The 19444-nt window shown below is 37.4% G+C and overlaps 1 protein-coding gene and 1 long non-coding RNA gene across 3 annotated transcripts in view; one reads left to right on the plus strand and one right to left on the minus strand.

The window, feature by feature from the left end:
- The window catches only part of LOC136256642 (uncharacterized), a 41131-nt gene that overhangs the window by 10978 nt on the left and 10709 nt on the right, over window positions 1-19444 (plus strand). Inside the window, exons 3-5 of the mRNA XM_066049618.1 lie at window positions 15647-17277; window positions 17334-17506; window positions 18875-19230. Coding sequence (XP_065905690.1) covers window positions 15647-17277; window positions 17334-17506; window positions 18875-19230 — 2160 coding nt within the window. The remainder of the gene's footprint in view (window positions 1-15646; window positions 17278-17333; window positions 17507-18874; window positions 19231-19444) is intronic.
- LOC136256124 (uncharacterized) lies at window positions 2605-8588 on the minus strand. Of its 2 annotated transcripts, XR_010701335.1 has the most exons (6): window positions 8481-8588; window positions 7827-8000; window positions 7625-7723; window positions 7489-7569; window positions 3521-3661; window positions 2605-2869 (listed from the first exon to the last, which is right to left on the minus strand). It is a non-coding gene; the product is annotated as an uncharacterized lncRNA (long non-coding RNA). The 2 variants fall into 2 exon arrangements; XR_010701336.1 differs by lacking the exon at window positions 7489-7569.

Below are 19444 nucleotides of genomic sequence, written 5' to 3' on the forward strand. Positions count from 1 at the left end.
TGATATTTATTCCCTCGGGCAGTCAGGTATACATATCAGGCAAAGCCTTCATGCCCGTGTAACAATATATTTTAGACCCCTCCAAAAAGTGGATCCCCTGTCCACTTTTCCTTGAAATATTTCAGCTGAAATAATCATTCCCCCCTTCCCTGAATAGCTAACATAAAGCACGAACAGAAAAAAGATGCTGGGAGATCTACAACGATACAGACTGACTCACAGACTTTGTAACAATGGTTTTCAATATCATAGATGTCATAGATAGAAGAGATAACTTCGCACCTTTACGCTGTGTACGGTTACTCCATAGCACATGCCCCTCATAGCACATGCCACGTAAGAACACGTGTACCACAAGCTGCACATTAATATATAGCTATGTATACTATGTCACTGTGTTATGTACATAATTTATACCAATATAGATCAAATGTCTATAATAGTTATTTTACTTGGAACATGTGATTAAATTGTAACCAAGTATCTGGAGTGTTTGCAATGAGGGGGATCCAACCTTTTAATTGAACTGTTAAGCTTACAAATTGCATCATGGGAGTCAAATATTTACTTAAAGTATGTACATTCATTTAAAGCACTGAGTATGCACAGAAATTAAAATGGAATACATACTTGTTCCCTTGAAAATTTACCAATTACTAATCATACAGAATATATTATTTCAATCCTATAATTTACAAATAACGATTATATGCGGAGGAGCAAGTTTCTATTTTACTTGATATAGCTCATTATATAAACTTATAATAATGCTGAGGGAAATGTTTCACTGGATTCCTATAATATAGGCTTTACTTGAAATATTTGATTCTTTTATATCAGCTTATGTTGGAACAAAATTTATCTATATGCTGCAGGAAAACGAATATTTCACTTCAAATTATCCCCTAAACTTATTGACTGAGGCAGAACCACAAATATTTCACCTGAATGTTTTATCCCCTTGTTATAAGCTTATTGACTGTGGGGGATCAAATAAATATTTGATCTTCCCTTGTGTAAGCTTATTGACAGGCCATGGGGAAACAAATATTTCACTTGAAATATTTGATGCCCTATTTTACATTTGTAGCATGGACACGAGTGATTTGCCTGGTATGTATGCCCAAAGCCCGAGGGCTGCGGGCACGCAAATTATAAGTATCCACTGATATCTCTGCCTCTTCAGCATGTGACAAAGAGGGCTTGTTTAGTACAATGAACAACCCGACATAATCTATCTGTCCAGAAACCTGATTTACTTTTTATCCACTCTTAACATCTATGCCTGGCTTATCAGCATCAGTTGCACAGCATATATCATCTGTCCACTGCATTCACTTTTGGGAGCACTGATTGGTGGTAAAATTTGAGTGGAGTTGAGAGTGACTGTACTCTTCCTTTCCCTTCCTTATCTAGTCACGTTTTCACTTCGTAGCATCTCAATGTGCATCAACGAATAAAGCAGGTATTAATTTACATAACATCAAAAGGTCACAGGGCAGTTACTTCAATTTCACTCCCTTACCCTTTTAATAGACTCCATAAATATTTGAAGCACTAACCTAATCTTGTGCCGAAAATTGAAAATAGCACTGCCGATAATTAAGAGTTTACATTAGCAAGCTTGGTGGAGTTAAGGGAATGTTTTGTGAGAAACATTTAGGAAAGGTCTAGTAATGCACTTCATTTAAATTTCCTTCTATAGTTCTAGTACTTCAGTTGTACAGCAACACGATAGTTGCGTCATTTGTGAGAAAAGCATGAAACTTTCGATATCAATTGTACTCCTAATGACATTCATATTTTGATATAGTGCCATCATAGATTTGACCTGTGATGACCTTTGCAGCCACTTTTGTAGTGAAAATTTGACATTTATTTTTGTCTTTATCTTCCTGAGGCATTATTTTGCATGTCAAAACATGGTACCAATTTATGATGCCAACCTAAGAAACAACTTGATTTTTATTTGAAGTCAATAGCTCATTCCACCATAGATCAAGACACACGATAGTGTGTCATGCGGCCCAAGAAGCCGGCGCGCCACACCGTGAGTATATTAACAGGAAGAAAACGCTATTTTCACACCTATGTAGCTCTGTGATCCCTTATCCGATTGGAACCAAATTTGCTAGAGACGTGCCGCCCAGTTAGGGGAGTCTACATACCAAATTTGAAGAAAATCGCTCCAGCCATTTCCGTAGATACGAGCGAACAAAATTTCGTTTTAATTTCTTCGTTTTTTTCTTCTTCATTTCGCACACTTTGCAAAATTCGCCATAAAACACGAATGTGTGCTCGGATTGGGCTGAAATTTGGCACACGTAAAGGGCTCATTACAGTCAAAACACAACCTCTCCAAAAAACGCGTATTTCGTCAGTTTTATTTGCTAACGCCATTAAAATAAAATTTCTAAATACCATACGTGCTAAGTCCGCAACCGTCACTAGCGTCATCATAACTTGCCTATGAAAGCCTTGATCCATACGTAATTCTACGTACATAACGTTACATCATCGTTCTAACACGTGGTAGTTAATTAGCAACAAAGCTGCTTTCGCAAGGTAGCTACATCGCCGAGTTTTAAAAAGGTAAGTACCGCATTCAAGCTTGGTACACTTTTGTATTATACATTGCATACAGTATTTTCAAACATTGTTAGCAACAATAATGTTTATACTAGCCTATAGTATAGTTAAATAATGTGTCCCACTGTTACAAGAGTTGATAAAAATTTTACAAAAAAAACCAGGTCAATTTGATGACTTCCAAGTCTGCATCTTCTATGACTTCCAAGTCTCCAGTATCTGGCGACAACCACTCATCACCATGCTCCAGTGCAGCCAGAAATGATAAGCAGTGCTGTCTCTGTGGGGGGAAAGACAGTACAATGTCACAATACAAAAAGGTTGGAGCACAAGTAAAAAGCTTCATCACACAACACTGTGATCAAAGTTACAAAGTGAGGAATGGATCTGTAGGAAGCAGCACAGAGGTACTGTAATAATGATGGCTATGTGCCTAAGTGGAAAAGGGTCAGCACCTGCAGGACACCCCCAGATATTAATAAAAGGTGTGGTAATCCAATCTGTGCCAATTTGGAGTGTGAAAGGTTAATAAAACCATCATTTGCACCACTAAATGAGATTAAGGCCTTGTTTAATCTATACACAGTCTTGAGAGCACTGTTGTGCTGTGTTAAAAATGCTACTGCTATGCATATAATGTATTCCATCCCAAGGAAATTTGTAAATCATGTGGAGCCGGCCCTAAGGCAGGTGAAACTTTCAACCGACACAGTCCTGATTCAGGAAAAGTAACCAAGCACTTGAGGAAAACAATAGATAGTGATATCAATATTACCCCACAAGACATACTGTGCCACAGTTGTTATAAGCTACATAACAACATACTAAAAGAAATGAGGAACCCAGGCAATGCAGGGTCAAATGATACACTACAGGACAAAATGCATGAATGAGCATCCGCTGTTAATGATAAAGGAACAAACATACTTACAAGTCCATTTTGAATGCAGTCATATTTGTGGCTGAACATTTGATACACCAGAAAGCAGTGCTTCTTCCATGGGTGTGCAATGTATTTCTGGACACACACTCACAGGCACTAGCAGGAAGTAAGCCAACACCGTCACCAATCCTGGAGGTTGGAGAAAGCACTGTTAAGTTTAGTTCACGCTGGCTCCTTAACCAGCTGATTTTATACCTTAACCAACACATGTCATACAAATGCATACACAAGAGGTTTGGAACAATATTGTATCGTAAGGAAGGAGACATACTGACTAGTCTTTCATGGGCACTAAGTAACAGTAACATGCATGTTGATGATGATGAAACAATTCACGCTACTATTCTTGAGCACGAAACGACATAAACTAATACTCTACAAGGCAAGCAAAATTGTGAATCGCTTACTGCAAGAAGAATCCAAGAAGTTATCAAAAGATGAAAGTTTATTGTACTTTAATGTGGACTCATACTTAGACAATATAAACTCTTTACTGGTACAATTTTTAACATCAGCGGTAAGTACAAGGCAAGAAACAAGTGCCTCAGAAGGACAGTTAAGCAGCCATGTTAAAAAGGTTCACATTTACTTTATACTATGTCTACTGCTTTTTTGTAAAAACCCCAAACAGCCAACACCAATACACAACATCCTTGCTGATGCAGTAGAAGTTTGTTCTGGATCACGTCATCTATTAAAGATACTGAACAGACTAGGGTGTACAAGTTCATCAGATACACATGACAGATGTGTTACCCAACATGCAGAAAGTAGACGGTGTAAAGATGTATGGGACGAGCTGAACAGCAATGTATTTACAATAGCATCTGTCGATAATTTTGATATACTAAAAAGCCATTCAGCAGTATACTGTGGAGATCAAAATCGTAGCTATCATGGTACTACCTTACAACTTGTACAGCCAGATCCATCACTTATTTACCATCCTATAGCCATGGAAGACAATGTTATGACACCACAACCTACTATAGAAGACACACCACAGCCACTGACATACACTCAACATCGAAGGAGATCATCATCTCCAGGTAACTCTCCACATAAGTTGGGTAAAGTTGGACCGAAACGAATGAGAACAGTTACACCAAGAGATCTAACAAAATCCATTAGTGAAAGTAGCCTGGAGAGCCGGTTGTCAGATACCCAGTCTGTAGGGATTAACTTGATTGGACAGCCACCTGTAACAACATTAACGCTTAACAATTTTTTTGAGAATGTAAACGAACACAAAAAACAAGAGGAACTCAAAGAAAATATGTTAATGTATGTATTTCAAAAATGTTCACTTTACCAACATTCCAATGAAGCCACCATTTTGAGAGACATGCGGTACTTTTTAAATGCAAGTTTTCCTATTCAACTACAAGCTTCACGTGTACACTATATGGAATTGATCAATGAAAACCCTGATAGTGACAAAACAATGTCTTTGGTAGCAGAGGAAGTGTTAGAAAAGTTTGAAGAAAAAGTACAAGAAGGCTGGATAGTGCTTGTTGGGGATGGAAAAACGTACCAGCATTTAATGAACATAAAAACTACGTACGGTAAGGCATTAGATAAACTATTGATTTTTCCTGGTGACTGGCACATATTAAAGAATTTTCAACCAGTTCTTATGAAGCTATATTATAACGCTGGCCTAAGGGAGCTAGCTAAGGCATCAGGTTTTCAGGGTGCAACACTTACTTCACTGGAAGGTTGCAGTAACTTTAAGCGCACACACCGATTTTTACTGCACGTTTGGGAAGCTCTGTACAGAGAAATGTTAAATGTGTACATTACAAACACTGATTCAAAGAATATTGTTGAAAGTGCTAGGTGTATTATAGCCACTGCTATACAAGAAAACCAAACAACAGACAGTATAGCTTTACGAATCAAACAATTACTAAATGATTCTAATGTATACAATAAGTTTCTTAATTTTGCCCAGCAACAAATGGACGATACATGGAAATTATGGGTGCAATTTTTATTTCACGATTGCTACTGCTACATTAGTCTCTACTTAGCAATTAGAGGTAGCAACTGGGACATGCGCATATCTAGCCTAAATTGATGGCCCCTCTGTTTGGAGTATTTGACCACACTACATACCAAAGAATAATTCCACATCACTTGGCAGATATCCAAAAATATCCTGGATCAATTTTAACATGCTTACAGTCTGGTGGGTTTACAGTCAACATTACAGGACAGAAGTGGCACGCAGTAGCACTTGATGAGGCGCATGAAATGTGCATAAATAAAGACCTAAAGGCTGCTGTTGTGCGCCCCACTGATGCTTACATACAGAAGACTACACTATTTCACAATGATAGAATTAAGATTTATAAGAACCTAGAAGAACAGTTATTTCCTGAGAAAGGTAAAGTAGCCGCACAGACCAACACCATTACAGATACCACACCATTAACTAAGCAGCAAGAAGAGAACATCATACAAATGTGCACAGCAATTAAAACCAACAAACTATTTGAACTACAACTGACTACTAACAACAGAGGAATACTTAATGTATTTACAGGACAAAAAGCAACAACAGAACAAGCAACTGATATGTTAAACTGTCGACAAATAGGTAACCAGTCTTTTGAAACATATGTAAAGTATTATATATTGAAACAACCAAGTACTGTTAATGCACCGGTCCGACGCAAGAGAATACTAACAATGAAGATAGATAAACCCAAGAAGACAAGATCAAGCCACAAAGAAAAAGATTTCAAACAAATGTTACAATGTATGCGTAGACAGTTGGCATGGTGTAAGCATAACTCACAATCTGACATCGTTGATGATGATATGCAGTACTCATTGTACCCACGAGCTCTTGCAGATGAAGAAGGTCATCCTCATAAAGGCAGCAAAAGTTACTGGACAGACAAACTACAGAGTCGTTACAGAACAACAGAACCACCAGTTTTTACTATCTGTCCACCATGGACACCACAAGTTGTACTACTAGATGCTATGTTTTTAATCAACATTAAACCATTATGACGAAACAAAACAATACAAGATTACAGTTTATTACTTTTTAACCAGGTCATAATTCAGTACTATAAAGCAGGAACTAAGGAAGTACATTTAATATTTGACAAGCCCGGAAGAAGGGATTTCAACCCTAAAGCATTTGAACATCGTAGACGATACAACAAAACAAACACTGAACATCAACATTGTACTTTTTCCCCAACCACCAATACACCACCTAGATGGCAGGACTATTTAGACTGCAGAGAATGTAAGCGTTCCATCATAGAATCAATAGGACTTTTTTTACTGCAGCAAGGTAGATTATTACTAAGGGGAACCCAAAAGTTAATCTTATCTGGATGTTTCTCAGGAGCAAATGAGAATGATGCTATCCTTTTGTCTGCCAATGAATTAGTTCCTGAACTAACAACTACATATCGATCCAATGCAGAAGAGGCTGATAATAGGATATGGAGACACGCATGCCAATCATGTGCCAACAAAATACTGATTCATTCTCCAGACACTGACACATATAACATAGGTTTAGGTTTACTAAACAGAGACACCAAACAATATGTAATCCAACTGAATGTTTTTCATGCAACTGAAAGGAAGTATTTATACCTAAACAATCTACAAACAGCACTGCTAAACGATCCTGACTTAGCTACCTTACCAAGCCACAATATTTCTGAAATTTTACAGGTTTTGTTTATTTGCACTGGGTGTGACTTTCTATCGTTCTTCAAATCACTAGGGAAGGCAACTATACTTAATAACTTTTATCAGTATGCAGAATTCATAGGTTGCCTACACAAGACTCTGCCAAGTAATAAAGATGATGGATTTTTGGCTTTTATTAGATTGGTAGGCACCAGCTATTTAAAAAAAACATTTATCAGCTTTTACATCACAATATGGTCACGGAACACCAAAGCATCTGTTTAATTCACTAGAGGGATCGTTGGATCCAGAAGCAAAGCATAAGAAGTGGCTTCATGAAATACAGTCTGCAGTCAATATTAGAATCATTACTGAGGATGAGAAAGTGCCATCTTATACATCTTTATGGAGGCACTGGCTACGTACATGTTGGATAGTAGAAATGTGGAGGAATTCATTTCTTCCAGATATCTATTCATCTCTTCCTCCTCCAGAACAGTCCGGTTGGAGATTCTCTGATGGCACCTATACAATTGATTGGGAATCAAGTGAGGTACAGCAAAAAATCCAACGTAGTATAGATTTTTTACTTAAGGGGTGCAGTTGTAAAAAGGGGTGCAAGACTCACATTTGTGGATGCCGAAAGAAAAACAGCTTTTGTGGTCCAGGATGCTTGTGCCTAGGTTGCACAAATGTACGCACTGACAATTCCCATAATTCCCGTGACAACAGTAATTTTGAAAGTGACAACAGCAGTAGTAGTAGCGACAATGACTTCGATGTGGACTCAGATGATGATACCCTGCAAACAGAAGTAGTCACTGATGATTTTGAAATTTCTGAACTTGTTTAACAATACTATAGTGACTTAGCATTATTTGTATTATATAATCTATATAGCTTATAGTTACAAAGGTAGATATCTAAGGTATTTGAATACAAACTAATCATCATTAATCAGCTGAACAATAATGATTATGTTATATTCTAGAATCTTGCATGGAAAGGCTAAGTTACAAGCTCCAATACTGCAATCCATTATGTACGTGCTCATAAAAGTGCAGTACACTTCCATATAAAAGTACGCAAATGGTTAATCTTTTCCACATAGAAGGCCTATGCATAGGACCAAAGTGTTATGATAAAACGAGGCTTGTACTACCCACTGCGACTCCACAAGCAAGTCAAAGATTCGCGATATTATAACTGTCATCTGAGTTTGGAAACACAACGTCAAGTTTCGCGAATTTTATAACACAGGAAAACTTACATACAGTTACACCTTTCATTTCTTTTACTACTGTCTATCAGTCAAGTCCGGAATGGTTGAAAACCTTAAAAATCCACCACTGGTCTAGAACGCCATTTTTAGTTTCCGGTGAAAATAAACTATTTCCGTTTCAGGGGGGTTGCGTTTTGACTGATTAAGGCGGATCTTCGTACCAACTTTGGTAGGAATCCGATGAAGTTATGACCGATTATTTGCGTAAAATAAGGTAGAAGGTCTGTCACGCCTACAGGGTAAACTCCTTGGAGGAATCAGTTGAAAATTGATATGTAGATGGAGCAACCATCGTAGGAGTGCCTTTTTGTGGTTTGAAAGGAATCGGGATAAAGACCATGGAGATATGACACAAAACCCAACCTGTGTCAAAATTACGCGATCGATTTTTATGAATAAAAAACCATTAGTTTTCGTGTCTATCAGGCAAACCGCTTAGAGCAACGAGCTGAAAATCAGTATGTAGCTGGAATAATCATCATAGAAAGTTCTTGCAGTAGTACAGAAGAATCGGATTACAAATCATTGAGTTATGATTCGAAAGGCAACTACGTGCAGCAAATGCGAGATCGAGATACTCTAATAGAACAGTCACCCTAATAAAGCATTCAGCTGCATGTATAATTTACTCAGTTATATTACATTTCAAGTTATTCTGTAGGGAATTCAGCTACAAACAAGTCACCCTGTAGTCAGATTAACTAGAAGAAGGTGCCTAATAGAGAGATCAGCTACAAAGAAGCCATCATGTAGAGAGTTCAGCTCAAATAAATCACCCTGTAGAGAATTCAGCTACAAACAAATCACCCTGTAGAAAGATCAGCTAGAAGAAGTTACCTTGTAGAGAGTTCAGCTACAAACAAATCACCCTGTAGAGGGTTCAGCTACAAACAAGTCACCCGTAGAGAGTTCAGCTAGAAGAAGTTACATTGTAGAGAGTTCAGCTACAAAGAAACTACCATGTATAGAGAGTTCAGCAGCAAACAAATTGCCCTGTAGAGAATTCAGCTACAGACAAATCACCTTGTAGAAAGATCATCTAGAAGAAGTTACCTTGTAGAGAGTTCAGCTACAAACAAATCACCCTGTAGAGAGTTCAGCTAGAAACAAGTCACCCTGTAGAGAGATCAGCCAGAAACAAGTCACCCTGTAGAGAGTTCAGCTAGAAGAAGTTACATTGTAGAGAGTTCAGCTACAAAGAAACTACCATGTACAGAGTTCACTGCAAACAAATTTCCCTGTAGACAATTCAGCTACAAACAAATCACCCTGTAGAAAGATCAGCTAGAAGAAGTTACCTTGTAGAGAGTTCAGCTACAAACAAATCACCCTGTAGAGGGTTCAGCTACAAACAAGTCACCCGTAGAGAGTTCAGCTAGAAGAAGTTACATTGTAGAGAGTTCAGCTACAAAGAAACTACCATGTAGAGAGTTCAGCTGCAAACAAATTGCCCTGTAGAGACAAACAAATCACCCTGTAGAAAGATCAGCTAGAAGAAGTTACCTTGTAGAGAGTTCAGCTACAAACAAATCACCCTGTAGAGGGTTCAACTACAAACAAGTCACCCTGTAGAGAGTTCAGCTAGAAGAAGTTACATTGTAGAGAGTTCAGCTACAAACAAATCACCCTGTAGAGAGTTCAGCTAGAAACAAGTTACACTGTAGAGAGATCAGCTAGAAACAAGTCACCCTGTAGAGAGTTCAGCTAGAAGAAATCACATTTTAGAGAGTTCAGCTACAAAGAAACTACCATGTAGAGAGTTCAGCAGCAAACAAATTGCCCTGTAGAGAATTCAGCTACAAACAAATCACCCTGTAGAAAGATCAGCTAGAAGAAGTTACCTTGTAGAGAGTTCAGCTAGAAACAAATCACCCTGTAGAGAGTTCAGCTAGAAACAAGTCACCCGTAGAGAATTCAGCTAGAAGAAGTTACATTGTAGAGAGTTCAGCTACAAAGAAACTACCATGTAGAGAGTTCAGCAGCAAACAAATCACCCTGTAGAGAATTCAGCTACAAACAAATCACCCTGTAGAAAGATCAGCTAGAAGAAGTTACCTTGTAGAGAGTTCAGCTACAAACAAATCACTCTGTAGAGAGTTCAGCTACAAACAAGTCATCCGGTAGAGAGATCAGCTAGAAGGATCACCTTGCAGAGAGGTTAGCTACAAAGAAATCACCCTGCTTCATCTTTTCTTCTTCCTGTAGTAAAGAAAAAATGACAGGTTAAAAAGCCCTAAAGCCGGCCATAGGCCGGCTTTGGGGTATACAAATACAAAAAGAAGTGAAATCTAATCCAAAACAGCCAAGCTGTAAAAAAAGAGTGCAGCCCTGAGAAAGGCTATGGTGAAAAAAGATGTGAAATCCAAGGTGGCGGCCAAGAAATGGCTGTGATGGTAGGTTAATGGTAAAAATTTTAATAACAACAATTCAGGTTAATTTGGTGCCGCTTGGTCTTGGCACAAAATTCACCTGAATTGTCGTTATTAAAATTTTTACCATTAACCTACCATCACAGCCATTTCTTGGCCGCCACCTTGGATTTCACATCTTTTTTCACCATAGCCTTTCTCAGGGCCGCACTCTTTTTTTACAGCTTGGCTGTTTTGGATTAGATATTATATTACTTAACAGACCGGGATTGGAAATGGACTTCGCACGTTGAAACATTCGGAAGTGTGGAGGTCAAGCTTCAGGAAGGACCAAATGCACAGCTATTTCATGTACTGGCGAAGGAATAGAAATATTTCTTTAGGTGCACGATTTAATTTGGAAGCCAGCCACATTAGACAACTAGCACTACTTTCGAAGATGGATGACTGAACATTTTGCCACCAACTGTGTGTTCTATTAGAGTAATTGACGGAAGGTCACTTTCATTGCACGTCTGAGTAAATGAACAGTCAATGACTGTTTCAGAAAATTGGTCCTAGTAAATTCATGCGCTATCCATATCCATTCTTTTACAATGATGTTTTACCACACAGGTTCATACACAACCACGAACACACTTTCCCACAAGGGGAGTCATACAATCTATGGAGAAGTCATTTTCTTCTGACAACTGCAGTTGCTACCCAAGTCTTGATTGAACACCTTAATCCATCTCCATTAAGTACACGCCACAGACATACTTGAATCAGATGATGATGACTTAACGTTACATCCTCTCCTTGCTGACACTCCTCTATGTACTTGCTGACACAAGCACAATTCTACACAACATTAAATGTAACCCACAATTATCCACTAAATACGACAATAAGTTGATTAATAAATACACAAGAAACACAACACCTACTTTATGTGGTACGTATTTGTTTAGTGTACATGCCAGCAGAGTTGGGGTAGTTACTTCAGAAAAGTAACTAGTTACTAGTTACACATTACTTTTATCCCATGTAACTTAGTTACAGTTACAGTTACTTTTCAAAAGGTAACTAAGTAGTCTAGTTACTAGTTACTTTCGTAGTATAAATTATGACTTGTTTTTAGCTTTTGTAACATGAATTTTGCTCAGAAATGTATCATTAAGGGATGCAATACATATGTGCACTTAAAATAACAATTCTGTTGCTCTTTCAGGTCAGTTTTAATTAATGCTACGTCTGTTACTCAAGCTGAATCATAGAGAACAGTACAGAGAATCTGTCTACTTAATGTGGCTGTAGCATATATGGCACAAAAATTGAAGTGCTCTTGCTTTTAAAGCATAATTATTCATAGTTACAATGTAACTATTGTAACTAGTTACTATTGTAACTTAGTTACTTTTCAGAAAATTACTCCTAGTTACAAGTTACTAGTTACAAAGCAAGTAACTAGTTATATTACTAGTTACTTTAAAAGTAATCCGTTACGTAACTTAGTTACAAAGTAACCAGTTATCCCAACTCAATGCATATAGCATAAGGGACCATAAAAGGTTGTGCACCACAATAAGTCGTGCAGTTCTCACTTCTATATGATACGCACCTTCAAAATGCAGATGGTGGTCAGTAACTACTGTCCTCAGGCCCTGCTTGATGGGAGGTAAGTTTCTTGTGGCACAGTATAGTTTACTTACTTTTTGGCTTGTACATTATCAATTTTTGAAAATTGTCAAACAAGGCCAGTTATGAGTGGCTATGTAAAAAGTGTGCGACTTGCGGTCTCTTACACTACATATTTAAACATAGTTAATTGAAAATTAACCAGGCAAACTAACAACTAGCTGTTTGTTCTACAACCACTGGAACTTAAGCCTATACCACCCAGACAGAGTCAGCACTGCTTTACTTTTGTCAAATTTCTCTTGGTGCACAGCTTTATTCACCCGGGCTTTCAAAGGCCAGACCCCTTTTCACAACTCAGTTGTTTTTAAACAATGCAACTATACGATACAATATAAAAACCAGTTAAAAGGTTAGTATAGTAAAATTACCATGGACATGATTGTGCCACAAAATTTTGGAACAATGGTCAGACTAATGTACCGAACGATCAACACTTCAACATTCGCAACAGTTAAATTATTTAGAGTTGCACCGATATGCATTTTTTCACATTTGCCGATACCGATTATTTGCCTATTCCTGTAACCGATATGCCGATATTTACCGATATTCTTCATTTCTTCAGAACAGAGGAGGAGGAGCAGAAAATCACCTAAAGTTTATGCGTATAAACTGCATTTGTAATGATAATGTAATCAATGTAATTAATTACGTGGGCGGCCGACTTTTACAATGTTTTACACAGTTTTGCTACTATCTCCTTTCATGGAAAAGGAAGCCAAGTAGTTATAAAACAGCTAATCAAACAGTGTTTTAGTGGGACTACAGACTCTTTGTGAAGAGTGATCAACTAATTGCGTGGGCGGCCGATAAATATACACAGCCTACTATAGCCTTGCAACCACATTTGTGCAAACAAACAAACTCAAATAGTTACAAAACAGTTACAACAAACCACTTACTGCTACATTCACCACCTTCTTTACTTTCACCTGTTCATTGTCGTCAACTTAACGATTGATTGTGGGTTTCGGTTAACCGGCAAGTTATTCCGCTTCGTAGCCGATACCGATACTTGTAAAATTAGCTAATATCGGTTGTTACCGATAATTCAACCGATTATCGGTGCAACTCTAAAATTATTCCTTACCCTTCTTATTTGTACATATTTTCAGCAGTACTGATGGTACACTAACCATATAATCATTATCACCTTCAAATTTACAACAGGTTAATTACAATGAAATTTTGAACTAACAACTTAACATGATGCAAAATTCTTTACCTCACATCCTTAAATATTGTGGTACCATTAAAACAAACTTGTTTCTAAAAGAATGGCACACATTTAAGGTCCATACACAAGGAAGATTGGCAAGATACCAATGAATGGTCTGTTGTTCTTAATCTACTACAGACACCAACTCAAAACATGGTGTATTTTATCACAGGCAATCACCTCAGCAACTCAAAATAATCTTGTGTGGTTAGTTTCATGCCCATTATAGTATGTTCATGTTGAGCTGAATCCTCAAAAACATTTAATAACTCATGGATGCAATTACACACGATCTTGAAATTTGGCTCATTTGTAGTACTGCTTGACCCGCTAAAAATATTTCAAAATCTTGTTGTTCAAATGTTTGACATAATATTTATGGCCAATCAAAATTTTCACAATACATTTCCTATGGGGAAGCCATATAAATACAGTGTCCATTAGAGCCCTTTCCCGAACTTGTAATGGAGCCAAACCATACGTGTCTGTTGTTGACACCTTTGCTGTTACCAATAATCATCTGGTTGGCAGAAATGTTAACTCTGTTGAGAAAAAATCTACTTTTAATTTTTAGCTGTTTTTCAGGGTTCAGCTCAACGTGAACATACTATAGTGAAATAGAAAAAGCGATACGACTGGCTAAAAACTTACCATAAGTCACAAATTTGTTACTATAACACCTCTAAAAATTCTAATCACAGTATAGTATCACTGTTAAATAGCGCACCAGTACAGCTAAATTTGTGACATAAAACACTTTAGAATTTTCGCTACCTCCACTGAAAGAGAAAATACACAAAAATTGATGAATTTTTTTCAAAACTCAAATATGCACCTTTTTGGTACAAAAACTAGACCAATATGTACAACAGGTTATAATATGACTAACCATGTGGATAACTCACCGAATTTCAGGTTCTATGGCAACTTTTCAGCATCCAAAAGTAATTATTTTTCCTAGCGTGGATAACAAGGATTGTTTCAAGAGTGCCTATGTCACAACTACAGTGTGCATTGGGTCCACGAAAACAGTTTTCAACCCAGGTGTTCTAATATCTATGATATCACTCCCATTAGTCATAAGTTCTTTGAGTTTGTCTGCTCTTGAGGTGTAAATTGCCAATGGGAAGGTAACTTTATAAAATTTTACGGCTAATACAAATGATCATATCTTAAAATTACTGATTGACTTCAAATAAAAATCAACTCTACTAATACCTAAATATACTACATTATACTTTGCATGGGAGGATCAAAGTGCTGCCGCATACTGTATTTTCCATACTGTACCAATTAGCTACATAGTTGTATGAGTCATACAGTATAGTTATGCAGAACAATTATGTAAGGAGTTTTACGATAACAACCCCACTCAGACAGCACGATTGATCAGCTAAAGCTAGCCAGACTAATCCTACCACTTGGCTCTATGACTAGAAATAGATTACATGAACACTTACTGATAGTCTAATTACAGAGAATTGAAGCAACAACCCCACGTAGACAGCACAATGTATCATGTGCGTGATGTCAAATGCTAAAACTAGCCAACTACCAGTTCATTCTACCACTGCAAATAGATCATACGACAACAGTCTGGTTACTGAAAATTGAAGCGATTCAAGTATACTGCTCCAAGCAAGACGATCAGGGAATACAATAGAACACTTAAAGCACTGCCTGTACTTGTGTGTACAAAAAATACACCACTTAGGGGGTCTCGAGGCAAATACACCACTCAGACTCAGCTTCTCCTCATGCTGTATTAGCCTCTCAACACACACCCTCATGTTATATTTTCCATACACAATCGCGGCAGTGCTTTAACTATAACATACTGTACTGTACACTATACCAAGGCACAGTTACTAGGTATACTATACTGATTTTTACAGATGTGCAATCAACTGAATCTAAAGAAATGGAAGCATATTCTTTAGCTTTAAAGGAAGGAAAGGCTAAAACATCTAGTGTGAGAATTCTGTTTGTTGGGACAGAAAATGCTGGTAAAACTTGTCTTATAGAATCTTTGCTTGGTGAAGATTTTAAATCCCATGGAGCCACACAGGGGGCAGATGTCAATGTTTGCAAAATTTTTTTGACAAACTGGTCACGGTTGAAAAGCGATCAGGTTCTTGAGAAGCTTCAAAAAGACTTTTACACCAAATTAAAGGCCACAGCTATCAAAAAACTTATAGGTGAAGCTGAAACCCCAGGTTGCGATGAACCTGTCAGTAGAGCATCCACTCCTGAGCACAATGAGGAGCCATTTCCTACCATTGTAGTTACGCCAGCAGATAATGTAGCTCAACCAGTCAGTAGTGCAAGACTTGCTTTACCTTTCATTAATGAAGAAGAGCTACCATGTCTGAGTGATGCTGATTTGAAAGGACTTGAACTGTTTTCACCAGTTAGTGAAAATGAAATAAATGTGGCCATCTGGGATGTGTCTGGACAAACAGTCTACCATGGTTTGCTTTCTCCCTTCCTTACTGAAGAAAACATTGCTGTCATTGTTTTTGATGCTTCACGAGATCTTTGTAGTGTCCCTCAGCCAAGAAGTGATGGGTATACTGAGAATTCCATTAATCCAAAAATGAGAGGATTGGACGTTATCTGTCATTGGTTTAACTCCATTTATTCATGCTGTCATAAGAGAAGTACAAAGAATGCTTTATCTCGTTATTTACCTACAATTTTTCTAGTGGCTACACATATTGATTTGATTGGGAACAGTGAAGCAATCAAACAGAAGAGGGAGGAGATTATTGGGCTGTTAGCCAAAGCTTTTGATGGGAAACCTTTTGCTAAGTTGCTAGCTGGAAACTATGGTGATGATGGAATCATGGAAGCTTTGAAGAAATATCTCTTTTTTGTAAGTAATAAGGACAGGGATCCAGCTATTTTTATGCAACTTAAAGAAACATTGGTTGATGCTTCACAGCACCTTTTGAATCAGCGCAATCCTGTGGCATATATAAAAATTGAGCAACATCTCCTTGATCTCAATAAAGGTTCAATTACCACATCTGACTTTAATACAATTGCTCGCGTGTCTGGCTTTCCAGTAAATCTTGGAAGTAAGAAGTTTTACCATGCATTGAGGTATTTTCACCGCAAAGGAATTGCCCTGCACTTTCACTCAATCGAATCTTTACAAGACGTCATTGTATTGTCTCCCCAGTGGCTTGTTAAGTTATTGGCTTACGTAATCGTTGGTCATCCTTTCAATAAGTCTGGTTCACGTCTTGACAATCAGTATGATTGTCTCATTTATTCAGGCATACTTTACAAAGAATTTTTTGATCACATGGTCAGTTGTTTCAATAAATGGCAGGAATCGTATTGTCACGGTATCAAAATCAATCCAAAGCAAGCAATGGATTTTGTTGAAAATTTTAATTTTGTTGCTGAAATAGACAAGGATATCATCTATCTAAATAGCATGAAGCATTATACAAGAATGAGAAAGCCTAAGGACAAATTGTACATAGTTCCATCTATGTTACCAGAGGAAATTCCTGAGGTACGTAGTTGCTTGAAGTTGCAAGAATGTTATGTACAAATTTCTTATGTTTGTAGACTTCAGCAGATCCCATATTTCAAAAAATAATGAGTGACCAACTTTTGATAGACAAAGATGTGCGGATTGTGTATTTCCGTTTTCCAGATGGTTTCGTGCCCACTACTGTTTATTCACAGGTACTGGCTACATGTTTTAAAAGAAATGCTGATAGATCCGAACAATTGATCTGGTAAGTGTTGTTATGTGGCAATAACGATATTTATTGAAAATCAACATTCTTTAGACCTGTTTTAGTAACAAGTAAATTATAGGTTTCATTAATGCATGCCCTAATTTCTGTATTGCATACACATACATACATATATATACAAGTACACAAACAATTAGAACTAGAGTAGGAACCATAGCACATTGATAAAAAGTACTGGAGTATTGCACAATATTAAATCACAGTAAAACAATAAGAAGTGTTATATCCCTACTGTGCATTTCAGCTTGTTTTAGTACTTTTTATGGATGTGCTATGGTCCCTACTCTAGTTGAAAATCCCAATTTTTTTTGTGCACTTGTTTGTTAATTTTTTTGTAAAATAAAATTATTGTGACTGGTGAACCCATGCATACTGCATCAAAAGAATGGTGCTGAGTGCCCCAGCTACCAATTATCATCTGAAAAGTGAAGTATCCATTACACTTTGTTGTCAGCTATATTCAACCTGTTAAACAGCATTACGAATCAAGAACTGTTCAAAATGCACCTCTGCAATCAAAGTAGCCACAATGAAAAATACAGACAATTTCTGTTATAAAGGGAAGCCATTATGTGCTACCACCAAATCGACACTTCACTGTCAGCAAAGATAAATGGGACACATGGTAAGTCAATGAAGAATGCTTTGTATGTACTGCAGTATGCCAAAAGGAACCTCTCAGGCTGAAGCAACATCGAACAGTGAAAAAATTAAGCCCATAGCCTTAGAGTTACACTTGTCTGAAGGCATCAATCAGTCAGGCAGTCAATCAGTAGAAATTCTATTTAATAATTTTTGTAAAAAATTCTGTAGTAACTAGTTGAAAGTATTTCTGGTCAATCTGAAAGCTTGTTTGGGCTTAGTTTTACCTAACCAATACTGCCTCATTGTCGTCAGGGAAAAGTGAGGCTGGTTTTTGGGTATTTTTTTCATGGGTCACACCCACACCTTTGTGGTCCTTAGTATACAGTACTATCATTCTGTATGATTACCGTATTGCCTCGAATTATGGCTGGGGCATTTATTTCTTTAAAAGCACGTATTGCTCGTCCAAAAGTAGCACTAAATCTGAGGTTTATTGCTATAAAAGGTTTCTGTTGACACAACAAAGGTTTCAGTTGATAGTAAATGATGTCTATTAAAGCTATGAATACTACAAACTGGCATTTATGGTGGTCACGTTGTTATCAACCAGGGTGACTAAACGAGACCAGGCATTTATCCGGACCGGCCATAATTCGAGGCAATACGGTATATTTGTACATATTTACAAGTTTGTACAACAATAAAGGGTTTTCAGCATCACAGCCTTTGTTTGTTTTGACCTTGTGAAATTTTATTTTACAGGTTAACCAGATATCACTGCAAACTTGCTTTAGGAGAGGATCAGTTCTACTATGTTATTCTTCATAAACACAAAGAGGGCATTTGGTTGGTGTTTTCTCCAGATGAAAGTGGAACTGTCGGGGTTGATGGCATTAAAGAGCGATTAAAACTGTTTAAAGAATTTCGCCAAAACATACTCAATTCTTTACATGCTGTGGCCAAATCTTTAGAAGAACCGATTCCTTGTATTCCATGTCCTGTATGCTTGAACCCACATATTGACCTAGATCTTATCTGTGGTAGAAGGAGAAGTGTCTTCCGTTGCCAGTCAATTAAAATATCCCCAGATTATTACTCTGATTTTCGAGAAACTTCAGGTTTGTAAATACGAATATTGTATAACACAGTGCTGTGTGATTATCTAACTATGTATCTGTAGTCTTCTTTTAACTCGAATTCAGTGAATAAAGTTCCTCTGGATATTTTCATAATACTACCCAGTGGTGAATACAGGAAAGCTGCAGTGGTTTTAAAACCTCCTAAAGTAATACACATGCCAAAAATCATCTTGTGGGGTAGTGGGTTACTGTT

The sequence above is a fragment of the Dysidea avara genome, chromosome 5, assembly GCF_963678975.1.
Source record: "Dysidea avara chromosome 5, odDysAvar1.4, whole genome shotgun sequence".
In the NCBI taxonomy this organism is placed as follows: domain Eukaryota; kingdom Metazoa; phylum Porifera; class Demospongiae; order Dictyoceratida; family Dysideidae; genus Dysidea; species Dysidea avara.